Raw genomic sequence first — 26,159 nt, forward strand, 5'->3', positions numbered from 1 at the left:
GCCCAGCTGATCCTTTGGATCCCACAAGCTTTCATCCTTGGAGAGGAGCAGTGAGAGCTGAAGACAGTGATGCTGTCCCATTAGACCTGAACACACCCAGGGCGAAGGCAAAGCTCCAAGGCAGGTCCCGGAGATGACTCCATGCCTGCTAACTGTAGGGGTTGGAGATCCCCTGGGGGAGAGCGTCAGCTCTGGTAGTGCCTGTGGTCCTTCTGGAACGAGTGTGTGAGTGGTGTGTGTGTGTGTGGGGGGTGTGTGTGTGTGTCAAACACTCACTTGTTGGGGACTGCTGATAATAAACAAGTCACACAGCTGCTACATTCTCACATAAATCTATTCCTTGCATGACTCCAATTGCATGTTTCCCTGGAAGCCAGTGGAAACTTATGAAACCAGATCATTATGATAAACAGAGAGGTATAAAAGCCTGCGAGCCCTCAGGACTTTCCAGCCACTTACAAAGATGGAGGCAGTGAGAAGGCTCATCCCACTGGCTCTTTTAATTTCCTCATGTTTGGCAGAGTTGAATTCGACCGAATCTGAAGGTGAGAAAACTGAACCAGGTTTTGCAATCAAAACAGGGAAGAGCTCCTTTCAAGGGGCCCCTTCCAGAAATTTTAAAGTTTTAATACCCACTGCTGTTCCCAATATGGAGAAAAAAATTACTCATATGCTTTCAGTGGTAAATTGAATTATTACTAATTTTATTCAGGCCCACATGACATTATATCAAAAAGCACATGGTATTTTACCAGGTATTTTCCCTTGAAAGAATTTATCTTTAAGAAATAATCATAAAAGCACATGGAGATATGTACCTACAGGTATCTATATTTACATAATTGTAAAAAACAATATAAATTTCCATAATTTATTATGTAATCTATGATAAATCCATTTAACGGAATACTCTGTGGCATTTTTAAAAAACGAGACTGATCTATAAGAAAGATGCCCATAATCTACATAAAGAGAAAAAAACTCTCTGAAATGTGTACAGTGTGATTGTGTTTATGTTTATATATACATTCATGCATTTGAAAAATCTTGAAGAGGAAAGAAGAGAAGAAAGAAGGGCCTGGGAATATTTACAGCAAGTTGTTAACAATAATTTTTCTGTGTGGATGTGATAATTGGGTTTTACTTCTCTGTCTTTGCTTTTTGATTTTTCACTAGTAAACATAATAACAATAATAATTTTTGTTAAATTAATTACAAATTATTATAAAGACATCCCTCATCAGCCATAGATGAGAAAATAAATCAAAACTTATTTCCTTTGTAAGTGGAGTTATTAGTCTTTAGTCATGTTTCATTACAAAGTATTTTTTTCTTTGTTTACATTCAACTAAAGCTTCTTCTTTTTTAATAGCAATTTTCTTGATATATAATTCACATACCAATTTACCAATTTATTATATTCACAAAGTTCTGAAATCATCACAATTAATTTTAAAACGTTTTCATAACCCTAAAAAGAAATCCTGTACCCATTAGCAGCTACTCCCCATTTCCTTCTAATTTCCCCAGCCCTATGTAATCACTGATTCTACTTTCTGTCTCTATAGATTTGCCTATTCTATATAGATTTCATGTAAAGGCAATCATGCAACTGTGATTTTGGGGACTGGCTTCTTTCACTTAGCATAATGTTTTCAAGGTTTATCCATGTTGTAGCAGTACTTCCTTTCCTTTAATGGCTGAATAATATTCCATTTTATGGATATACCACATTTTATTTATCCATTCTTTAGGTGATGAACATTCGGGTTATTTCCATTTTTTAGCTATTTTGAATAACGCTTCTATAAACATTTGTGCAGAAGGATTTTGTCAATATGTTTTCTCTCTTGGCTACATACCTTAGGAGTGAAATTGCTGGATCATAAGGTAATTCTATGTTTAATCTTTTGAGAAACTGCCAGGCTGGTTTCTGAAACAGCTGCACCATTTTATATTCCCACCTGCAGCAGTTTATGAGGGTCCTTATTTCTTCACATCCTCACCAACACTTCCTACTATTTGTCTTTTAAGTCTAGCCATCCTAGTGCATGAGGGGTGGTGTTTCATTGTGGTTTTGATTTGTATTTCTCCACTGGTTAATGATATTTAGCATCTTTCCATGTGGTTATTGGCCATTTGTATATCTTCTTTGGAGAAATGTCTATTTTGGTCCTCTGCCCTTTTTCAATTGGGTTATTTGTTTTTTATTACTGAGTTGTAAGAGTTCTTTATATATGCTAAATATAAAGCTCCTTTTAAAAACACTCTATCCTTAGGGACCAATATATGCTTTACTCTTTTATGGATTATATAGAGAGAAATCATAAAAACTTTCTCCCTAAGGGCTCCAAGAAGGAGAAACAATTGCTGATGCCTTTAGTTGGGTGAGAAAATCCCATTCACGATTAGCAGCACGATTGTATGGCTATCATATGTGGGAGGGAGACTCCCAGTCACTGGGGGATTTGGGGTGCCGGCTCTCCTCAGTGCCACCTATGTTCTCTACCAGGCAAATCAAGCTGCACGGCCAGCCTGGGGGGTGCCAACTTGGGCGAAGCCCACAAAGCCCTGATTCTGCAACTCAATCCCAATGAGAACTGCACCTGGACGATAGAAAGACCAGAAAACAAAAGCATCAGAATCATCTTTTCCCACTTCCAGTAAGTAGAGGTTTTGGTCCCCTAGTGAGGGTGATTGAGGTCTCTGGGGGCATCTCTATGGACGGAATTCAGCTGCTCCTACAGGTGACAACTGCACTTGGGATGACGATGCTAGTGGCTGGTGTTTCCTGACTGATGCCTGCGTGCCCAGCACTAGCTCATCAAGGTCCTGCCAAGAGGGAAGAGGTACAGGGAGGTTGAGAAGTTGTCTGACATCATACAGCTAGTAGGTGGAATAAATAGAATCAGTACCCAGCTAGCCTAGGTCCAGAATCTGGGCCTTAAAATGCTAACCTAATGGTTCCAAACTTTGCTGTGCATTAGAATCAGCAGGGGAACTTCCAAAGACCCAGATTCCCAGGCTGTACCTCATACACTTAGATCATGATTATCTGGGATATGACCCAGGCATCAGGATTTTTTAGTGCCCAGGTGGTCCCAGTGTGAGCGAAGCTGGGAACTTGGCACAGAACTATAAGGACTCCCTCAGGGTTTCGTGAGAACTGTCCCAGTTAATCCTCTCAACAGCCCTCTGCAGGAGATATAATCTGACCCCCAGAGAATACATCCAGAAGCCCAGAGAAGGCACTTCACGTGCCCAAGGCCACATCCTGATGAAAGTGGGAGAGGGATTGAATCCAGCAACCTGGGTCCATGTGCCGTGGTAGTTCTCACACTGGAGCGTGCACCAGCAGCACCTGGAGGCCTTGTGAAGGCACAGCTGCTGGGCTCCACCCCCAGAGTCCTGTTTCTGTGGGTGCCGGCTGGGGCCAGAGAATCTGCATTGGTAGCAAATTCCCAAGGGATGCTGCTGCCGGTCCAGTCCCCAAACTTTAGAACTACGGTCCTACACCATCAGAGATGGACTCAGCTTCCCTTTGGGCCTCAAGGAAATGAGAAGGAGACTTTCAAATTTCCTGGAGTGGTGGAGCTATTAAGAAATGTGTACACTATACTGCTACGTAAAGAGAGAGGAAGAGAGAACAGAAGCGTGGGAAGTTCAAGGGGGAGGAGGAAGTGACATTTGGCATTTACTGGACATCTCCTGCATGGCAGGTCTGTGCAAGGTGCTTCATGTTCACAATATGATAAACCTCACACAAGAGATGCAGTCGGTTGGGGCACCCCCATTTTATAGACCAGAAAACTGCGGTCAAGAAGGGTAAATCACACGTCCCAAGTTATGCAGCAGGTGTAAGTGACTAAGGAGGAAGGAGGATTCAGGTTTGTTTGTCTTTGTGTATTTTCCTCTAAGCCATCTTGGAAATATGTCCACTGCAGGTATTTGGAGAGACCCTGTCAAAATGGGCAGAAAACTAAAATCCTGGGCTGCCCCGTGCACTGCGCAGCACAAGACTGCCTTTAAGGAGGAGGCAGAGATGTGAGGAATGGGAGGGGCGGCTGGGATGATGTAAGGTGGGCTTCAAGAGATGTGGCCAAAGAGAAAGGGTTAGTTCCACTTCCAATAATCTTGAACTTCAAATGTCAAAGTGGGTCACTCCTCACTTAAAAGAAGGCCCCACAGCAAAGGGCCCCATGGATGTGGGGAGCAGGAGAAATGGACACAGGGAGAAGGAAAGAGGTCCTGATTCTAGGTCCATCGTCCCCATTGACTTGTCACATGACACTGGCCCAGCAGTTCACATCCCTGAGCCAGTTACTGGCTGATGTGTGGTTTGACCTTGAAGGCAGCAGTGGTGCTGATGGTTGACCTTGGAGGGGTCGCAGTGAGGACACATGTCACCGCTTTGTAAATCATGATGCTGAAGTGAGCAGTTGAATATGCCCTGAGAAATCCCCTTTGCTAGGTCTCCTCTCCAGCGGCAGGTGTGCTCTGTCTCCCAGGCTTGATCCAGATGGAAGCTGTGAAGACGAGTACATTAAAGTTTTTGATGGTGACTCTGCTGGTGGGCCTCTGCTGGGGAGGGTCTGCAGTAAAAACGACTACGTTCCTGTTTTTGAATCATCATCCAATACACTGACGTTTCAGATAGTCACTGATGCTGCAAGAATTCAAAGGACTGTCTTTATCTTCTACTACTTCTTCTCTCCTGAAACGTGTAAGTTCTCGTTTATACATCCTTTAGGTACATCTCCTGTAAGCACAGGCTGCAAACTCATCTGCCTGGTTTTTTTAAAAATCTTGATTCCGAGGCTCTTCTTTCAGAGATGTCTCTATTTATTAGAGCAGTGGTTCTCTACTTGAGGGAGCCTAAGTATCACCTGCAGAGCTTGTTAAATCCCAGATTCCTGGGACCCACCACAGAGATTCTGATATAGGTGTTCCGAGGTGGCATCCATGAATTTGCCTTTTGAACAAGCCCCCAGGTGAGGCAGGTAGGGCTGCTGAGATGGCCCCATGCTGAGGTGGGCTGTGTTAGAGCCCAAAGCAGAGACTCTCCAATGTCAGCCTGCTTAGTAATGACCCTGAGACCTCTGAAATGCCCATTCAGGGACCACTCCTCCCTCTCATCTCAGTCATCAGATCTGGGTTTGGGCTCTAGAACCTTCACATGTAACAGTTTCCCAGGTGTTTTTGACAGGTAAGATTGTCTGAGGAGCACATGTTGATAATTGCTGCCCTAACAATCTGAAATAACACTGTCAGGCAGCCAGGGGCTTCATTTTCATGGTTCTGCACTCAAAGCACCTAAATTCTATCACCAGCAAAGGTGAGTGCCAAGATCTCCTGCAGGTGAGTTCTGGTTTTGTTGCCAAGACTTTAGATCTGCTCATACCACTTTCCTGCTTAAACCTTGGAGATGGTTCTCCACTGATTCCTTGGTGCCAGCAAATCTGGAGTGGAGCAGTCAAGGTTTTCCCCAGCCAGCCCAGGCCAGCTTTTCAAGCCTCATCTCTAACCCCTGACACGCATCCTGTGATTTAGCCAATCGAAGCCATTCCACATGTCCCTGAAAAGAGCCTTCAGTATTGTTTCTCCGTGTTCCACATGTCCCTGAAAAGAGCCTTCAGTATTGTTTCTCTGTGTTCCACATGTCCACGTGCCTCTGGCTTCCAGCAGGGGAGGGGAGCGACCAAGGGAGGCTTCACGAAGGTTTCTTCAGAGCTGAGCTTTGGACATAGGTGTGTAATAAGGAGAATGGGGGGTCAGCAGAGGAAGAATCACTCCTGTTGGATCCAACAGCCGAAGAGACACAAGGGTGAGAAAGGACAGGCTGGCACAGCAACTCATGTGATAGCAGCTGATGAGAGTGGAAAGTGAGGCTGCAGCTAAACTAGGAAGAACCTCAAATGCCAGTTCTGAGAGTGTTTCTAAGACCTGGAGTGGCTCAGTCCAGGTGATAGAGGGTCTCTGTTGAAGGGATGGATCTTATCAGAGCCACACTTTAAAATGATTCATTTGGCAGCAGCATAAAGATTCACTCTCTGCCCTGCACCAAATAGACATAAAATCAGTGATGAAGAGGGATCGAAACCTCAATATGCCATCCGTGGGAAAGAGGGGGAGGGAATAACCCTTACAGAGCAGACAGGTTTATCCAGATGCACAGCACAGAAATTAAAAGAAGTCTCTATGTTGAGTGACCTTGTTGGCCACCCTCACATCCCTTTCAGATATTCCGGACTGCGGTGGCTACCTGGACGCACCTCAGGGTTCCTTCACCAGCCCCAACTACCCAAAGCCATATCCTGAGTTTGCCTATTGTGTGTGGCACATCCAAGTGGAGAAAGGTTACAAGATAAAATTAGACTTCAAAGAGATTTTGTAAGTAGCATGGTCCACCTCTCCTGTTTGAGCAAATGCAGTCATCCCAACAGGCAGTTGGGGCCCAAAGGAAGGAAAAAAATCAGTGCACCCTCTACAGAGGGGGCCTTTCCAAAGGGAACACTGATACCACCATCTTGAACTAAACTGATGATATCTCTGACGATTCTCAAGACATGCCAGGAGCTGGCAAAGCCCCAGGCTTACCATCAGAAATCTGAGCCATCATCGTAAGGAAAAAACCTTAGTCACTCAAACTTTGGGATTGTTGGGATTATAGAAAATACAGTTTAACTGAGGCCCTTATGTTCTAGCCTAGAAATAGACGATCACTGCAGATTTGACTTTGTGGCCGTTTATGATGGCTCCTCCACGGACTCGGGCTTGCTTGGTCAAGTCTGCGGCCGCGTGACACCCACCTTCGAGTCTTCCTCAGACTCTTTGTCTGTCGTGTTATCTACGGATTATGCCAACTCTTACCGGGGCTTTTCTGCTTCCTACACTTCAGTTTATGCAGAAAACGTCAACACTAGTAAGTAACAGTTTGTGCTCCTTAGCTATTTTAAGCTCTCTGAAGATTGCATACCCAGAAACTGTGCCTTAATTGTTAGCCTGCCTGTGGCTACCCCTATTTGCAAGCCTGCCACGTATACTTTGGAACATATTCGTAATCTGAAGCTTGAGAATCAGTTCTCTGCATTGTTTAATAAAAGGTAAAATTAATGATTTTATTAACCTGTAAAAGATTTCTGCAAAAATGACTATTTCCCTTAATGCCCTCTGCAAAGACATGATTAAGAATATTACACTTACAGAGTCTGGAGAAACAAGGTCACCTTGAAAGGTAGAACAACTGCTCTGCTAGATCAGGCTTCCGATTACAGTTTAGAGCAAAATGGGTTTTGCGTTTTTATATATTCTCATGCATGCATAGCTTTTCAAGACCCTGAGTTCCTAGCTGACATAAACATGAAGTGGTTTTTTTGTTTGTTTGTTTACAGCATCTTTAACTTGCTCTTCTGACAAGATGAGAGTTATCATAAGTAAATCCTACCTGGAATCATTTAAATATAATGAGAATGACCTACAACTAAATGATCCAACTTGCAGACCAACAGTTTCAAATGTTGTGGAATTTTCTATTCCTCTTGATGGATGTGGTACAGTAAAAAAGGTAAACTGAAACACTGTGGTTTTTGTCAAATGCCAATTACATGTTGCATTAGTCCTGGCAATATTTGTTAGCTCTTTAACAAGCAGCCCCAATCTCAGTGGCATAGCAATATGATAAGTATATGCAGACACACATGTGCACACAACCATTCATATATATATATATATATGCCAAATTACTGCATTTATTTTTGGGTAACTGGAGAGTGGTTATCCTTCCCAGAAATTAAAGCATCCTGAAAACTCACTAGAGAGAGCTTGAACATTTGTATCCTGTGGGTTTAATAGCCTACCAGCAACACTTGCTCAGATTTACTATAAATATAACTGTATTTTTATTAATCTTCTTGCCCCGTACAAGCAGAAGGTGAAGACATTATCCTTATTTTAAATGTGAAGAACATTACTGCAAGTTTGTGATTTGTTCTATACTGTCTGTCCTGAGGCTTCTAGACTTCTAATTCAATATCTCAAACACTTCCAAACTGTGAGTCCCTTTAGGATGCATACCCTAAAACTTTTCACTCAGGACTTAAAAAACATTGTAATTTAAAAGAATGGAGTCTACTCCAGAGGAATCAATAAGGACAAGTAAATCATCATCATTATCTGTTTTATTTTATTTTTTTCCAAAAATGAACACATAGGCTTTATTATACCATGAACCACAAGGAAGGTGGTGTAGGTAGAAGATATTGCAGTTAGCCACACTAACTTGGTGCTATTTATGCTGGGGTGGGGGGTGGGGGTAAGGAATCATAGGATTTTGTTCTAGTTTGCTAATGTTGCCAGATTGCAAAACACCAGAAATGGATTGGCTTTTATAAAGGGGGTTTATTTGGTTACACAGTTACAGTCTTAAGGCCATAAAGTGTCCAAGGTAACACATCAGCAATCAGGTACCTTCACTGGAGGATGGCCAATGGTGTCCAGAAGACCTCCGTTAGCTGGGAAGGCACGTGGCTGGCGTCTGCTCCAAATTTTGGTTTCAAAATGGCTTTCTCCCAGGATGTTTCTCTCTAGGCCACAGCTCCTCTTCAAAATGTCACTCTCAGTTGCTCGTGGGGTGTTTGTCCTCTCTTAGTTTCTTCGGAGCAACAGTCTGCTTTCAACGGCCATCTTCAAACTGTCTGTTATCTGCAGCTCCTCTCTCAACTCCTGTGCATTCTTCAAAGTGTCCCTCTTGGCTGTGGCAAGCTCGCTCCTTCTGTCTGATCTTTCATAGGGCTCCAGTGAAGTAATCAAGGCCCACGCTGAATGGGCAGGGCCACGCCTCCATGGAAATTATCTAATCAGAGTTATCACCTACAGTTGGGTGGGTCACATCTCCATGGAAACAATCAAAGAATTACAATCTACTCAACACTAATACATCTGGCCCCACAAGATTGCATCAAAGTTAATGGTGTTTTGGGGGACATAATACATCCAAACCGGCACAGGTTTAAAGTCTTTATAGGGTTGTAAATTTGCCTTCAGTATTGACTTTAATCTAACTGAAAAAAAACAAAAAAAACTGTCCAATTTCTAATCCAAGCAGAACTTCTCCTCTCACCTTCAATTCTTTCCAGCTTCCCCAGAATTTTTCTTAATGAAAACAAATCTTAGGTTTATAGTATTCTGGAATGGAAGCTATTATTGCATGATTTAAGAAAATTATGTATCTACCTGCAAATGTTATTCACGTCTATGCTGTAAAATATTAATGGGCTTAAAATAAAAACTTTGAATTCTCTCTTGTCCTGTAGGTAGAAGGTCATTCGATTACTTATACCAATGTAATCACCCTTACTGCGTCCCCAACTTCAAAAGTGATCACCCGCCAGAAACATCTCCAGATTATCGTGAAGTGTGAAATGGAACACAATTCCACCGTGGAGATAATGTATATAACAGAAGATGACATAATACAAAATCAGAATGCATTGGGCAAATATAACACAAGCATGGCTCTTTTTGAATCCGATTCGTTTGAAAAGCCTTTACTTGAGGCACCATATTATGTGGATTTGAACCAAACCCTTTTTGTTCAAGTCAGTCTGCATACCTCGGATCCAAATTTGGTGGTGTTTCTTGAAACCTGTAGAGCTTCTCCCACATTGGATTTTGCATCTCCAACTTATGACCTCATCAGGAGTGGGTATGGCTACTGTATGATATTCCTTTCTGTAGGACAGATAATGATTTTAATGAAGTAGTATTCACACCCATATCCATTCATTTTATTAAATTTATTTTGATCATTTTATAAAATACAATTCCTTTGTACTGGTTATAAATAATATAAGATAAAACCTTTCCTCAGTGACAGCCTATATCCACTAGAACTTTAAGTTTATTTATGTACTACTTGCTGTTGGAAACAAACTTTTTTTGTCAAGAATACCCTATTTGCATTTCGGATTTTTTCACACTTAGGTTATTTTTAACAGAAATCCAGAAGATCAACTCATTTGTGCTATCTTTTGAACATACACAAAATGCCATTAGTATAATATATGTGCTATTCTTTTTTAAAAAAGTATAAAGGTCTTCTTTGAGAGGAAGTTTCCTTTTTTTCTAAAGCTGATGGATTTTAACTACATCAACCATACTGACACCTTAATAGAAAGTGTGTAAAGATGCTTGAGTCTAACTCATAGATATTGATTTTCTAATTAATCCACAAGGACTTGGAATTATAGAGCCTGAAGGGAACATTGCTGTTTTTCATAGAGATCAAATCAATAGTCTTAGATCTCTGTATTCTGAACTAAAACACACTGTCTTTTGGAGAGAGATTTCTGGATTCACAGATTAGGGGTCAAAGAAAACCGTATCATCTCCTTTCAGTGTTGAAAAGACTGAACTGTTCATCCTCTAAACATGATTATAAATTCTATTTCAGATGTATTCAAGATGAGACTTGTAAGGTGTATCCCTTATCTGAACACTATGGAAGATTCCAATTTAATGCCTTTAAATTCTTGAGAAGTCTGGGCTCTGTTTATCTTCAGTGTAAGGTTTTGGTATGTGATAGTAGCGATCATCAGTCTCGCTGTAATCAAGGCTGTGTCTCTAGAAGAAAACGAGATGTTTCTTCATACAAATGGAAGACTGATTCGGTCATAGGACCCATTCGCCTGAAAAGGGATCAGCGTGCAAGTGGAGATTCAGGTAAGAAAAAAGCTATTTCAGGATTTAAGGAGACATCACGGCTCCTACAGTGCTGCTCAAATGTAGTTGTTCCCAAGCACATCTACTTTAGGTTTAGGGGTTTGTAATGGAGGTTTTAGCAAAACCCTAAATAAGTTATCAGTTTTAAGTACGCAGGATCAATTTTTTTCCCATCAATTGATAGTATGCAAAACTTGTACAGTTTGAGCATGTTACTCACTGGTAAACTCATTACCTATAGGGCTTTTGATGGAATGGCCATCTTCCTAAAGAAAACAGTTTCCTTTAACTTCCTGACACCTTATTGTAGACACCATGGCTGATAACTGAATCAAAAGCAGCGCGCTCTTAATGAATAAGTAATACAATGAACTGGCATCCCACACAATCACCTACTTGAAAAAAAGTTATTTTTGAACAGAAAAAAATACTATATTAATATAAGACAATCCTGCTTGGTTTAAAGGACAGGAACCTGAGTTCTGCCAGGTTGCATGGGGCAGAGGTGATGGCACATTCTCAAGGGATGACTAGATGTCAGCTAGTTTATGAGTCATTTTCCCCATGTGACCCAACTATCTGGTATTGAATGTATTGAGCTTGATATGTTTTTTAAGGATAAAGCACAATTGAATAAGAACTGTCTTTAAGAATTTATCTTTGGTGAAAATGATCCTCGCATTAAAGAATCCTATTAGCCCTGTCTTTATTTATTATTATTTGCATGGACTGTGAAGTTGTGATTCTGTTTTGCAGCAAATTATTTCAACAGAAAAACAAAAAACAAAACAAATAATTAAATTCAGTAACTTTATAAATACATTCACTAAAGGGCTTGCATGACACCTCTTTAGTTATTAGTTTGAAATTATTTGAAAATTTGTGAATTAAAGTCATTATAGTATCTTTTCCTATTTCAAGGAAATAAACGAATTATTTTCCTGTTGATAAATGCATTTGACAACTATGGGAAATAGCAACCATGATTACATGATCTTGCATTTCTGTTTGCTTGAATTTCACAAGTTTTTCACCTCATATCAGGGAACCAAGCTAAGTCAATTGTCTGAAACAAATAAATGTAAGGACGTTTTATCTTAGAAATTAAACATAAACATGAGCTAATTCAAATATTTGGCAACGGTTCTCAAAGTTGTGTGGGCATTACTATGTGCATTAATTCATGCATAAGATTCATAAGGTATGCAGAGAAATGATGAATTTACCAAAATGTTGTATTGCTAAGAAATACTTTCTTTTAAAGTGATTTTGATCTTATTTTCAATTTCAGGATTTCGGCATCAAGTACATCCAGAAGAAACTCAGAAGCAGCCTTTTAACAGTCTGCATCTATTTTCATTCATGGTCCTTACCCTGAACTTAGTGATTGGGGCTACAATCGTAGTGCGGCATTTTATAAATCAACGAACAGAGTACAGATACCAGAAGCTGCAGGACAATTGACCAAAGTGTTCAGCCTTGAGACACAGTTGTCCTGAATGCCAAAGAAAATGGTACCTCACGGCTATTATGTAATGTATAAATTAGGAAGGGCTCGATAAAAGTGATATACAGGTCATTGCATCACAGAGGACACTGTGTGTTTCATAGAGTATAATACCTTTGCAGAAACATTGAAATGAACAAACTCTATACAAGGTAGCTCTCATTCTAATGAACTAAAGCCACCAAAATAGTAAATGAATTAAAAGCACCATCTTTCATAAACGTAAAACATTTTAAGCAGATATTAGGTGAAAAGGAAAAGGTCATTTTTAATAAAGAAAAGAAATCTCCAGAATTAGATGCATTTATCTTTCAGATGCAAATATGCTACCTTTCGAAACAAGTACAATAGTTATAATTTCTGAACGTTAGGTCTGTCAGTGAGAACTGTAATCTCTTTGATTCATATATCATTATGCTTTAATGCAGACTCTCAGGGTTTCACAACTTAAACATCTCAGAAAAGGGCTTTGGAAGAAAGAGCCTGACTATAAATGGAGAGACTTACACATAGTTTCTGGGTTAATGAGATAAAACACCATTTTCCCTCCATTGACTCCATCAAATGCCAAAGCCAAAAATTATTGTCCCAACAAGGAGTGGCCAGTTCTGATTTACACTTTACTATCCACTGTGGTTGAAAAAAAATTATTAAATCCCCATGTGAGTTTACATGTGCCAAATCTCACAGCTTCTTTTTATCTTAGATGAACAATACAACCCTAATTCCTCTCCTAACAACACACACAGTTTCAGATTATAATGTACATCCACAGAGCAGACAAGCACAAAGCTGAATGCCCCAAAGCATTTTCATGTCCTCAATCCTGTAAGCAAGCACTGAGTGTGCAGGATGCAAGAGGGAAGGCAGAGTGGGTATGCTGAAATCTCTACCCTCACACAACAAGTAAGTCCTTAGGCGTTTGCCTGAGTTCCAGCTCCAAGTCAAAGCAAATCTTCTCCATCTTCTTTTGAAGAAGTTATCTCTCCACGCTGCCATGCTGTTGGGTCTCCTCTTTGTTCATCCATACAACCCAAACTGAACTACTGCAAATTTCTTTTCTAACCTATCTCACATGAAGACACTTAAGAATTTAAATCAAATGGGCAAATCAAATTAAGTATTTAAAAATAGCACAGGTGTCTGGTCACTGGCCCTTCGTCCACCCTTCCAAGAATGGACTGAACCAGTGCACCTGGCCCACGTGGTGGGGAATCAGAGGCCCGTCAGGCACTGTGGTGTAGTACTAAGAAAATCATCAAATACTGTGACTCACCGGAGAGTGTAAAACTGCATTACCCTGAATAAAAAATCTCTTGTAATATTAGGAAATGTTAAAATATACCAAATGTATTATTAGTATGCATTCTACTATGAGTTTTTTTTTTCTTTAGAAAAAACAACAGTGAAGTGATTAAAGGTTCTGGATCTGGGGGCCCAGGTTACAGTTCTCCCACTTACCTGGTGTTACCTTGGAGAAATTACCTTCAGCTTTGGTCTCCACAATTTAAAATAGGGATAGTAACAGTTGCCTGGCCCCCAGGGGTGTTCTGAGACTTGGATGAGGGAAGGCGTTGGCGGTCAGGGGCCATCCGTGTTCCGTTTGCCAGCAATGATGAGTCCTCGTTGTCAGCTCCCAAATCCCATTTCAGAACCTACTTCCTGGGTCCACACCAGACACTGTCAGAGGTTGGGTTCCCGGAAAACAAGACATTAAGGCAGGTGCTCAGGCCTTTATATGCCTCTGCTGGTCTGTCGTTGGGAAGGGCTTTGAACTTGGGCAAGGCAGCACTAGAGCCGAGAGCCCCAGCCTCCAACCCTCCCAGCACCGTGGACGAGGAGCGACTCCATTCCAAAGAGGGTTCAGGTGAACGTTTGCTTCACTCGCCTCTTAAAAGAGCGGGACTCCCAGATTATCTCACAAAGGAAAATCCAAAGTCTGCGAGGTATCTGAGAGACAGGCCTGAGAAAGTGCTTTAGAAAGGCTAAAAATGAAGGGCTGGGTAACAGAAGACCAGGCAAGTGCACACAAGAGAAGGAGGGTTGCTTATTGCTGGGTGGGGTGGAATCCAAGCTCCTTATCTGGTCTCCACCTGACATGGGGACAGGGGGATGGAGAGGGGCTCTGGAGATGGAGGTCCCAGCTCCCCACTCTGCCTTCCCTGAGACCATGCTGGCAAGGGTGGGAGTCTGGGCTCCCTACTGGACCCATTGCTGATGGGGGTGGGGATGGGGCCACAGTTTTTCCATAGTGTTTGACTGGAATAGAGAGATTATTATCTCAAGAGTTTCTCTCTTGCTAGCTTGCCCTTTCCTGTTCTTTTTTGGCTAAAAAAAGCAGGCCTTTAGGGGGCTTGCTTTGTTTGTGCTCATTGGTGTTTCTAAGTTGCCAGCTTCTGTTAAGTACATGGATGTGATGGAGCCAGGGGGCAAGTGTGTGACAGAACCAAGAGGCATGTGTGTAACAGAACTACAGGGAATGGGTGTGACAGAACCACAGGGCATGTGTGTGATGGAGTCATGGGGCGAGGGTATGATTGGGCCATGGGGCATACATGTGACAGGGTCACTGGGCACAGGTGTGACAGGGCCATGGGGCACGTATTTGATGGAACTACAGGGTATGTGTGTGTTGAAGCCACAGGCCAAGGGTATGACTGGGCCACAGGACATAGATGTGACAGGGCCACCCGGCATGGGAGTAACAGAACCACAGGGCATGCATGTGATGGAATCACAGGGCAAGGGTGTGGCTGGGCCACGGGACATGGATGTCACGGAGCCACAGGGCATGTGTGCGATGGAGCCACGGGGCAAGGGTGTGGCTGTGCCACAGGGCATAGATGTGACAGAGCCACGGGGCATGGGTGTGACAGGGCCACAGGGCATGGGTGTGACAAGGCCATGGCTTTTGAGTTTCAGCCGTCCCAAGAGTCTGTGAGAAAGGGCAGCTTCCTGGATCCCATCTTCTGAACCACACCAAGGAAAAAACTGATGGATGTTCACTTGGTCCCTTATTTATTTATTCTTAAAAACTCAGTCCTTTCATTTTCAATACTTTTTACATTAGGGATTTGTTCAAAACCATAAAATGCTAGACTTTGGAAGCTGTTACCTTTCCACTTTCTCAACACGCCATGGATAGGTATAGTTAACTCTAGCAGCCCACAGTTACTTGGAAAAACTCCTTTATTCATTTGAAGAACTTGGATGAAATAGATGCCAGATGCTAAAATCACTGTTTCCTGTGACTGATGATGAAACTATTCAGTGACAAATTATTAACTTTTGATTTAAAGATGCTGTCTTCACCAAAATGACCAGCAATAACATTTCAACAACCTCTACTATATATAAGCAGGGAACCTCATCAAAATAAGCACGAGTATCATCTTTTCACCGAGACAGTCGTCAGTGAAGGGCATGTGTGTGATGCAACCAAAATGCTCCCCTTTATGGTGATGCCCCTCCTTGTTCCGCATCAGACTTTCATTTCATGGCACCTCAGGGCTGGCTCTCAGGCTCCACCAAACATTGCCCTCCTCCCTTGGGAACATAACACCACAGTCTAGTCTTGTACATGTTATTTATTGACAAAGGCCAAAACAATTTCTTGGAGATGGGGATTCATATTTCAAAAATTGCTTTGGAATATTTGACAAGCCAAGAAAAAAAGCTATGTTCAAGTCTGTTTCTTTAAAGACAACTGAGAAGGTTGTGAATCTGGCATAGGCCTAGTTCTGCTAAGGTTAAAGGAGAGATTAGATAAAGTGGTCCCCACTCTCCTTTTCTGGGAAGACGTGGGAACATGCTAATCTTTCTTTGTGTGCTTCCCAGGTTTTCTATGTACATTTTAGGTTTCCTGTAATGCTTTGAGGATCTGGGAAACAGCCTGAGAAAATGACCATGTGAGAAAGCGGCAGCTCAGAGAGCAGATGTGTGGTTCTGTGATTGTGTTTCAGATACTCTGGTTTGTAAGCTGTAACCAAACACAACAAAGCCAGGGTCCAATTTGATCCCTGTGAGGCAAGCAGTTAAAGCATTGTTTTGATAAGTAAATGACCTGTTTGATTCAGTAATTAGAGTTAAACAAATGAACAGTGGCTTCCTGACAGTTTATTTTTCATAAACCTTTTGGCGAGACCTGAAAAAAACTCCACATCACCGGAAAGACAGAAACAAAGAGATCTGCTTACTAGAATTAAAAAAGCAATTTCTAAAATAGCATTCTGGCATAGAGAGAGAAACCTGCTCTTGATAACATTTTGTACACTTTGAGACAATGATCAAGTTCTTGACAGTGAAGAAACAGAAAATGCAGCATTTCTAGCCTGCACAGAGAGTGACTGCCTGAGAAGTTTAGTTATCAGACAAGAAGAATTTATTTAATAAGAAACCTCAGAGCAGCAAATGCTCTAGCAGTTGCTTTTACCTGCCTCTAATAAGATTTGGCAGACTTATCACTTTACTAGAGAGAAACAGATGATACTCCCTAATTTGAAATTATGTGACGATTGGGGAAATCACACAGGAGTCTTGCTCTGACCAGTTCCTCTATGGATCTCCAGCGGCCCCACCTTTGGGAAACGCTCTGTCTGCTCTTCCCTGGCCTCCCCGGAGCCTGGGCCTCTCCTACTCCGCCCTGAGCAGCCCTGGGAGCAGCGGGAGGAGGAGTCGCCTACTCTGCACACGGCGATCGCACACTGCAGATAGACCACATCGTAGCTGCCGAGAAAGCTGAAGGCGTTGAACTTGAACTGGGCCACGTTCTTCAGGCAAGAGTGGAGACTGACATAGGTATCGTCTTTGATGCACCTGATGGGAAGATAAATCCCAGGCCAAAACGATTAACTTAAAGAAACTCAGGCTTGCATCCTGATCTCTAAATTCCAAATGGAGTTCTGCCCACTACCCACTCTTTCTTTTAAAAAGAAAATTTAGAACACTACCATGTTCTATTCCTGGCCAGAAATAGAAGGGAACTGTAAAATAAGCATAATAAAAACAAAACAAGGAAATTAAATTCTAGCCATAGTTTATGTCTTTAGAAGGCCTACTTTACTTTTTCAAAAGGGGATGTTAAGAGTGGTAGTTAGACTATTTAAAGATGGACCTAGAGTGTTTAAAAGTGAATATTGTAAACCCTAGAGCAACCACTAAAAGTTAAAGAAAGTTGTATGAATGATAATCAAGAGAGGAGATAAAATGGAATCACATAAAATGCTCAGTTAAAATCAGAGAAGGCAGTAAAAGGAGGAGAAATAAAAACAAAGAATAAATGCAATAAATAGAAAACAGTTATCAAGACAGTACATTTTAATACAACTATATCTACAATCACTTTAAATGTGAAAGGTTTAAACATACCAGTGATCGTCAGAGTGGATATAAAAATAATATACCACTAGATGTTGTCTATAGCATTAAATGCATAAATCTGGTGGTGGTGGGTTTTTGTTTTCACACTAGTTGCCAATTACTACTCATAAGAAGTTAGCCCCTATTAGGAGGCAAGGGAGTGCTAAATACAAACAACTTGCCAGAGCTTTAACTTGCCAAATCCTTTGGCTAACCAGAGGAGCCAGAACAAATCTCACCACTATATTAAGAGGTGGCCTGGGCTAACCCACCAGCCCACAGTGTAGGTTAAAAGCCCTGAGGGCATGAACCATGAATGGGGAGTCTAATAGAGCCATACCACTAGATGGGAAGGAGGGCATGGAAAGGAACAGCTGGGCCAGGACAGCAGAGTCGGGGCTCAAAGGACTCTTTGGGGATCGAAGGAAGGTTGTCCATTCTGCCTATAACTATTTGTCCCCAACCGGGATCAGAGGGATGGTGAAGGCCCAGCTCTGCCTTGGGCATGGTGAGAATTCCTTTGCACAATGCTATGACTTTGGACTATCAGTTGAGCAGCCACGGGCTTCCTAAAGGAACACCAGGTGAATGTCATAATCAACCCAAGAGGGCCTTCCATTTTCCTTACCCCTGCCGGATCAAATCGTGCCTGACAGTTGTAAAATCACGGGGATCCGGAGAAACCACACAGGTGTCCACGAAGAGCATCAGGCTGGGGTTGGGGGTCTGGAGCGTGGCTTGGAGGAAGACCTCCTTGCCCCGGCTGGCGTGGTATGGCACCATGCTCCCCGCATGCCGGGACCCGGGCGACTCCAGGAACGAGATGGTCACATTGTAGGGGGCCCCTGTGCTTGGGCTGTCGGCCTCCTGAACGACTTCAACCACTGCTGGGCCGTCCACTCTGCAGGTGAACTTCAGCTGGGGCACCTTGTGCCTCACAATGACTCGCCCAGGGTGGCCCCGCATTCGGTCTCTGATGGAGTTGGAGTAGCTGAGGGAGCCGAGGCTCTCCTGTGAGGGTGAGAGGAGAGTTGGCGGCCAGAGCGCTTGGCTTCCTGACAAGCACTTTCCTCTCAAGGCAGAGATCTCTCCTCACCCCCCTTGCCTGGCGCCATCTTGCTGCCTTGCCTGAGGGCCAGAGCACAGGGCCTGTCCTCGGTGGTACTAATGCCTGAGTGTCCTCGCTCCTCGGAGTCTGGGGTGTATGTGGGGAGCCCCCAGAAGTGCAAGCCTGGCCCTTCCTTCCCTCCTGTGATGGCCGTGGTGTAGGGGGCCCACGCTGGCTGCGGGTGTCAGTGGCTCGGAGCTCCCTCTCTGCCGAATTCCTCCACACATTCCCTTCCCTCACACCCACGCTCTGTTCCAGGCCACCACAGCCCACCGTCCCACTGGACCTCTTCTCCCCTCTTCCGGCTTCCCCCATCCTTGGCCCAGACCAGTTCGTGCTCCTCCTGAGCGGCAGGCCTCATCCTGCTGATCTCTGCTCTCAGCCTTGCTCCTTCAATCCACCATGACCGGGGGCCTGGAGGGGCCGAGGGCTTCCTCTCACTGTCTCCTTCCCACGCCCCCTATGGACGCCCAGAGGCTCAGCCTTCGCATGGATGCTTCGGCTTCTATAAGTCAGGTCCTGAGACATTCTGCCCCAGAACCCTCCAAGGACTATCCTGTCAGCTTAGACAGGAGTTTTTCAACATTTTTGAATTATCACCCCTCTGGGAGACTTTTAGACCTCTTCTTTCCTACTCATCCCCACCCCCACTCCCACCATGAAATTTTAATATAACATACTGTATATACTCTATACTGTATGTATATCTGTGCTTTATACATAAAAGACTAAGTTGTGGGTTCTTTTTTTTTACCTGTAATGATTTGTCCTTGTTAAGAAAGCACAGCTTAGAATAAGAGCCCCTCCCCCCGACCCCTCTAAGCTGACCTTGGGCTACCCTGTGCCCTGCATCTCTTCCTAAGACCCTCTAAGCTTGCTGCTGCCTCAGGGCCTTTGCACTTGCTGATCCTTCTGCAGTGAGCCTCCTCCTGCGCCTTACCTGCCTGCTCCACCGCATCACAGAGTTCTCAGCATCTTGACCATGTGGCTTCCCTTCCACCCTAAACCACTCTTCTATTCCCTTCCTTGTTTTATGTCTTCACCCTTTTCTCTGTAAAGGGACCCTCATATATGTGTTTGTCAGTGTCTGCCTCCCCTTTCTTGCATGTACCAGTTGTGGAGCAGGGACCGTGCCAGTCTTGCTGGCTGCTGTAGCCTCGGCACCTGGCGTGTGGCTTGTTCACTGACTCTGAATTCAGGCACTGACCCCGAGGTGGTGGGACTAGCCGTCACTGGGGTCAGCACACAGGGCTTGTTCAGGGCACTGGGCCAGCCAGCGCCAGAGAGGACATTTGCCAGGTCCTCTTTGATAGCCCAGAAGCTTCCGGGCTGCCCTCTTCCCAGACACAGGGGGGCTTCCAGCTTGGCTTCTGGGCCAGAAATTGCAGAGGTAAAATTTTCAGAGTAAACAGGATAGGAATGATTTGGTCTGTACAACCAAGTAGACAAAATGTGAAGTATGGAGTTAAAGTGGTTATTTGGCACCATGTAGAGTGAGGAAATCCAACTTCAAAAAATGCCAACAGTTTTCTGGGCTGGATTGTATGTTTTTAAACAGGGATGCCAAAGAATTGAAGAGTAGCATGGGGATCAAATATGTTATATTGTTAAATATACTGAGAAAACTGATTTCCTGGTTATACACTCTTCCTATATCTGTGGTATATGCTTTTTCTTAACTTTAATGTCATAGTTTATTGAAATCAGCAGATGATTAATGTAAAGTAAATAAACATATGTATTTCATTGTATGCAAATGCAAAATGTAACTAGTTAGCTGGGTAGAAACAGCAGCCAGCCAGCCAGCCAGTCTGTCCTCTCCCAGGCCCACTGCCACAGTTTACACATGGTGGGTGAGCACTAATGCTGTGATAAAGAAACATGTTGTGAAAAATGTTTCGGAGCTAAGAAAAGATTGTCAATCAATACACCCATTCATTCACCCATCCATTAACACTCAGTGTATATCCCAAATTCCCAAAAGAAGGGAAAGTTTCAGGCCAATCAGCAAGCTGCCCTGGGTCTCACCAATCTTAGAAATGAAGGTATGGCTCAAATCTTTCCTGAGTCCCTGTGCAGCTCTTTCACAGGTGCCTGGAGACTCCAAGCCTCTCTCCTTGGCTTCCATCCACAGAAGGGTACCGCCGCCTTGTGGGTTTCTTACCTGCCGGACCGTGCCACAGTGGCCATAGGGAATGCTGAAGATCAGGTAGCGCCCCGTGACTCTGGGGCGACACAGGTCATCATTTAAGTGGATGTCCCAGGAGGAGTAGCCCAGCCTCCGGAGATAGCCCCGGTCAATGACGGCTTGGAAGAGGTGAGGCAAGCAGGAGAGCTGGGCTGCAGCAGAAGGAGGATGGGAAGAACCTGACAAAGGGAACTGGGTACATTTCGATGCATTTCAGGGGTGTGGGTTTACTTTATCAAAAGTACTTTGGACAGAGCCTGGGGCTCGGGTTGGCTCGGTTCTCATCACCCACCACCCTTGACGCGCTCTTCATTGACTTTGTTTATATCCCCCTTTTCCATAAAGGCTTTGGGGCAGCACCACAACTGTGGGGTTGCTACCTACGGCACAACTCCCAAGGGCCGTGAGTCAGAGCCTCATCTAAGGGTTTCAAGGATAGTTCATTTTACATGTTGAGAACACCTGAGCCTAAAGAGGCATCTATCTGGGTCTTTGCACGAGAAGTAGGTTGTGAAACGAGTGGAAGCATCTTCCCAGCCTGCTAAAGCCCAGTGAGGGGATGGAAATAGGAGAGAGCTCAATGGAAACCTAGAGTCTGGTTCCCCCTGACAAAGGCTTGCCACCCCTCACAGATGCTGGTTCCCCCAGACAGCTGCAGACCTTGGGTGGGGAGAAGGCTTTTACCATTGTCCTTGGGAACAACAGAGTCAGCTGGACCTAGTGAGGGGAGAAGAATGAAAAGCAAACGTCAATCATGCTGAACGAAACACTGAAAGAGGACTATGCAGCCATAGGAAATATAGGTAAGTGGGCTCATTTGATTTAGCTGTTAAGATTGGTGGTCAATGGTATGAGAATACTCAGGGCGGGATTCTGGAACATGCGAAATGGTGTTGAGAATTTAGGTGCCACCAGTACCATGATTTGTCAGGGCAAGAAAACAGGAATAAAGGGCTTTGTGGGTTACAGATACTGCCACATGTATGAATTCTGCTGTCCCTTCCCACACACATGGTGCGATGGCTAGTTTCACATGTCAACTTGGCCAGGTGATGGCACCCAGGTGTCTGGTCAAGCAAGCACTGGCCTAACCGTTACTGTGACGACATTTGTGGCTGGTTAACAAATCAAAGAATATGGCTTTTGGTGGGACATAATATATCCAAATTAGCACACATGGCATGCTTGGAACCTCAGGCTGGGGAAGATGCTGTTTGTGGTTATCGAAGGCTTCCCCAGCCAGGATGCAGGGCAGGGGGAGTAACCCAGGGCCAAGGCCCAGCCTGGCCAGCCAGGTTCATTCAACCCCTTTAGATACCCCTGGCCTCAGAACACTGGTCCTTTGGACACATGCACCTGTTGAAAAGGAACCCCCAGCGCCACCCCCCCCCCAGTGTATCATCCAAGAATGGAAAATAAATTACCATGTAGAGAAGGGCCCCCGACAGCACCGGGAAAGGCTGGAACTGTGAAGAGATATGAGAGTGAGGGTTTGGGAGGTGAGGACCCCACGAATCCCGGGGCAGACTCAAACTGCCGGGACCTCTGCCTGTCTTAATGGAACTGAGAGCTCTTCTAGTTAAGCCCCGTTTCTACCCAAAACAAGAGTTCCTCCTACATAGAGGTAAGAACAATGACTTCTTTAGATTTAACTAAAAAACTAAGAATGGAACAGACAGAGTGAGAGCAGATTTGTTCATAAAGTCTCAGAATTCCCTAACTCCTTAAGATGTACATGGGTAAATCTGGGACAATGATAAGCACACGGAGGGTGGTCAACTTTTGGAACTTGGAATGCCAAGACAGATATAGATGACAATAAAGAATATTTTAGGAAAAGTGTAGGCCAGATCCTGGATGGAAGAGCCACAAGGGAACCCAGGATACTTTAGGGTATCTCTGTGACTCTGGAGGGCAGGGTCAAGGTGAAGAAGAGTGTCCATCCAGGACCGTAGCCCTGATGCCCTTGACGGAGACTGAAAAACGGAATGGACAAATTGTAGCCTCCCTGGCAGCAGCAATTTTCATGTCCTTAATCATTTTATTATACTGGCATGCCATGCTTTGACCTCATAATCTTTTAGCCATATTTCAGAACAAAAAGACTAAAATTGTGCTCAATTAGAATTAGACACAGCTGATTGATAAAATCCCATTAAAACATTTATCCCAAAGCTCAGACAACACATACACCCTCAGGTATTTGTTTTGTTGTCCCTGGATCTGGAGCCGTGGCCAAGCCTGCCACTCCTTGGGGCAGTGAATTTGCACATTAGGAGCGCCTGGAGGGGAAGAGGGCGGCGGCGGGCGGCAGCTACCTGCGCAGACCACGCCCGCGTCCTCGGCGTGGCGGCAGTTGTGGCGCGCCCAGCCCGCGTGGGCGCAGCGCTCCAGCGCCTCCTCGTGGCCCGCGCAGCGCACGTCGTCCAGCAGGATGGGCCCCGCGCCCGGCCCGAAGCGGCCGTGTCCCGGGGCGCCGAGCGCGCGGCCGCAGCCCAGAAGCCGGCAGACGACGCGGGCGTTCTTGATGTTCCAGCGGTCGTCGCACACCGTGCCCCACGCGCCCCGGTGCCGGACCTCCACGCGCCCCTCGCAGCGGCTCCGCCCGTCGGCCAGGCGCAGCGGCAGGTCTGCGGGAGGCGAGAGAAGGACACGCGTGGGAAGGAGCCCGGGGCTTCCGTTTCCACCCTTGGACGGCATTTCAGGGCGTCATTTGTCATCGGCAATAGGAAAAAAATAGCACCGCTGAGTTCCGGTGCTGATTTTATTGGTCTCCAGCCCTCTGATTCTCTCTAATAAAAAAAGTAAAGGCGTAATCACCTGAAGCCCTTAGGGCGTGACCATTTTTGACAATCTAGTTTTTCAGATACCTAAGGACCTAATCTTTAAGCAAAAATACGAAAAACTAACACAAAACGAAAGAAACCAACAGGGGGAGACAACCACCACAATAAATCTTTGGAAGATTCCAAAATAAGGATTCTAAAATTAGGCCTTGCCTTGACTCATAAAACAAATATGTTCAACAAAATTTCTTTTACTCTTGATGAGTAAGAGCCGGTATTTTAAAGATAAAAACGATATTATGTGACCCAGCAATTCCATCCCTGGGAATTTACCAAGATAAATGAAAATACATGTCCACAGAAAGATCTGTACATGACATTCATAGCAGCTTTCTCCACAATATTAAAAAACAGAATGGTCCAAATGTCCATCCAGAGAGAATGGATAAATAAATTGTGGTATGTCCATGCAGTGGAATATTAATTAGTATTATTAAAACCAATTAATATTAATATTAAGCAAAAAAGGAACAAAGTACTGATACCTGGAACCACATGGATGAATTTTGAAAACTGTTGGGCAAAAGAAGTCAGACACAAAAGAGCACATAATATATGATTCTCTTTATATGAGAGCCTAGAAAATCAAATCTAACCTATAGGGGCAGAAAGCAGATCAGTGGCTGCCTGGGAAGGAGGTGGGAGGGAGCTTGCTGGAGTGATGAAAATGCTCTATATCTTGATGGTGGTTACACAGCTGTATACGTTAGACACAACTCATAGACATGCATTTTGTTGGGTATAACTATACTTCAAAAAGTTGGTCTAAAAAGTAAATATAATAAAAAGTACATTATGTTGGTGGTGCCACAGCCATACACTTTTATAAATTGGTCTCCAATGATTGTGGTTTTCAGTTTCCTGCTCTGTTTGGAACAGAAAAGATGCTTAGTGAATGCTGCAAGCACTCTTGGCTTGGGTTTCCTTGTGGCTGATCTAGGACAGTTACTTGCTCCTTGTCTAATCTGTTGCTGCAATATTGGGAGCAAGATAACCAGGCTTATTGAAACTATCAATAAAGGTCATTATCTTCGGAGTGAAGTCTCAGGAGTTCAGTTTTGGGTTTGTGACAGCTTTCATAAGTTTTATTGCTGATGTTTTAGTTCTTGGCCATGTACCAAGATAAAATTTAGCATATAGTTGAGGCATTACCATACGATATTGCTCTTCTAACTGCTGTTTTGCATGAATCATTAATTTTTCCACATTAGCTTTGTCTCCCTAAATATGTTACAAGCTGTAAAGGAATGTGACTGATCTTATTTTTACCGCAGTTATTATCTGTGTGACCCTCAGCAAATTGTTGGCTTTTTAAGTATCTGTTTCCTCCCATGCAAAATAGGACCATCATATTTTCTGTTACAGAGTGTGAGATTCAGTGAGTTCATGTTTATGGTCGCCAAACTGAGCAGATGCTATACAAGTGTGAGTTATTGTCTCAACCACCCCCACCGTCTTTGAAATCATCATCATCACCATCATTTCTCGGGTGGTTGCTATCAAGCAGGAAAAACTGTACATACCCAAGACTCTTGCAAATTTCTTGGCTTTTAGGTCTAACAGCAAGTTGAAAAATAAACCAAAATGTGGTTTATGTGAGGTACCAACTTGCATTTTATTTCCAGAGTGAGCTGTTCTAACATTCAGCCCTTTGATGGCTCTCAGTCTGGGAAGTGTCTACCTCCGAGCTATCTGACGAGAGTCCTCCGAGTAAAAGATCAGAGAGAATGTTGGTGACCAAGAAGTAAAAGGGATGTCAAGAACCACTCCTTACTGAGGGTATGCAGCAAGTTGGGACACTCAGGGACACCCGGACCATTAGGGGTTGGGGTGTGTGAGTGGCGCTCCAGAGCTGGGGGTGGGTGGGTTGGAAGTCAATGGGCAGGGGGCAGAATGGGCCAAGGACGGAGCCCCGGGGAAGGTGAGGCGGTGGAGAAGCTGTGCGCATGCGTGCTGCATCACGCGGCATACAGCCTGTGACAGAGCCGTGAGCAACCAAACTGGGCCTGGAGCCTAGAAAACCACTGGCCCACTACCCAGAGGGCGCTTTATCCCTAGAAACCCAATATATCCTGCTGAGAAGAACATCAGTATGGAGCACATGTGCATCCAGGGGCTTGAAATACATCTGTAAGTGATACACACTGACTCAGAAAGGTGTGTGCACACACATCTGTCTGCACATCTCCACCTACAGGATCATAACAGGTCTCTGTATAGAGTGGGAAACTTGAAAAAGAAATACGACACCAACGGTAGTAACAGGAGATAAGTTTAGTGCTTAGAAACAAACTAAATATTACCAGGTAGAGGGACCTTTTCTGCATCAACTGAAATTGTAACTGTAAAAAAGAAAAAAAAAACACTTTGAAAAAATGCATATCCTCAAAGTCACATATTTATAGTTAAAGTTGGAAAAGAACCAACTCACAT

The 26,159-nt window shown here is 43.9% G+C and overlaps 2 protein-coding genes across 2 annotated transcripts in view; one reads left to right on the forward strand and one right to left on the reverse strand.

The window, feature by feature from the left end:
• Positions 1-463: 463 nt before the first annotated feature.
• Positions 464-12,183, forward strand: CUZD1 (CUB and zona pellucida like domains 1). Its single transcript, XM_037803872.1, has 9 exons — positions 464-545; positions 2,513-2,663; positions 4,509-4,723; positions 6,240-6,390; positions 6,705-6,922; positions 7,392-7,564; positions 9,312-9,703; positions 10,451-10,719; positions 12,011-12,183. The coding sequence occupies exons 1-9, from the start codon at positions 464-466 to the stop codon at positions 12,181-12,183; spliced, it is 1,824 nt and encodes a 607-aa protein (XP_037659800.1).
• Positions 12,184-16,749: 4,566 nt separating this feature from the next.
• Positions 16,750-26,159, reverse strand: part of DMBT1 (deleted in malignant brain tumors 1) — a 337,458-nt gene continuing 328,048 nt past the window's right edge. The window contains 6 exon segments of the mRNA XM_037803873.1: positions 16,750-17,041; positions 18,213-18,595; positions 20,857-21,032; positions 21,565-21,597; positions 23,199-23,510; positions 26,030-26,056. Of these exon segments, the coding sequence (XP_037659801.1) occupies positions 16,750-17,041; positions 18,213-18,595; positions 20,857-21,032; positions 21,565-21,597; positions 23,199-23,510; positions 26,030-26,056 (1,223 nt within the window).

This window comes from Choloepus didactylus, chromosome 15 (genome assembly GCF_015220235.1).
Source record: "Choloepus didactylus isolate mChoDid1 chromosome 15, mChoDid1.pri, whole genome shotgun sequence".
In the NCBI taxonomy this organism is placed as follows: domain Eukaryota; kingdom Metazoa; phylum Chordata; class Mammalia; order Pilosa; family Megalonychidae; genus Choloepus; species Choloepus didactylus.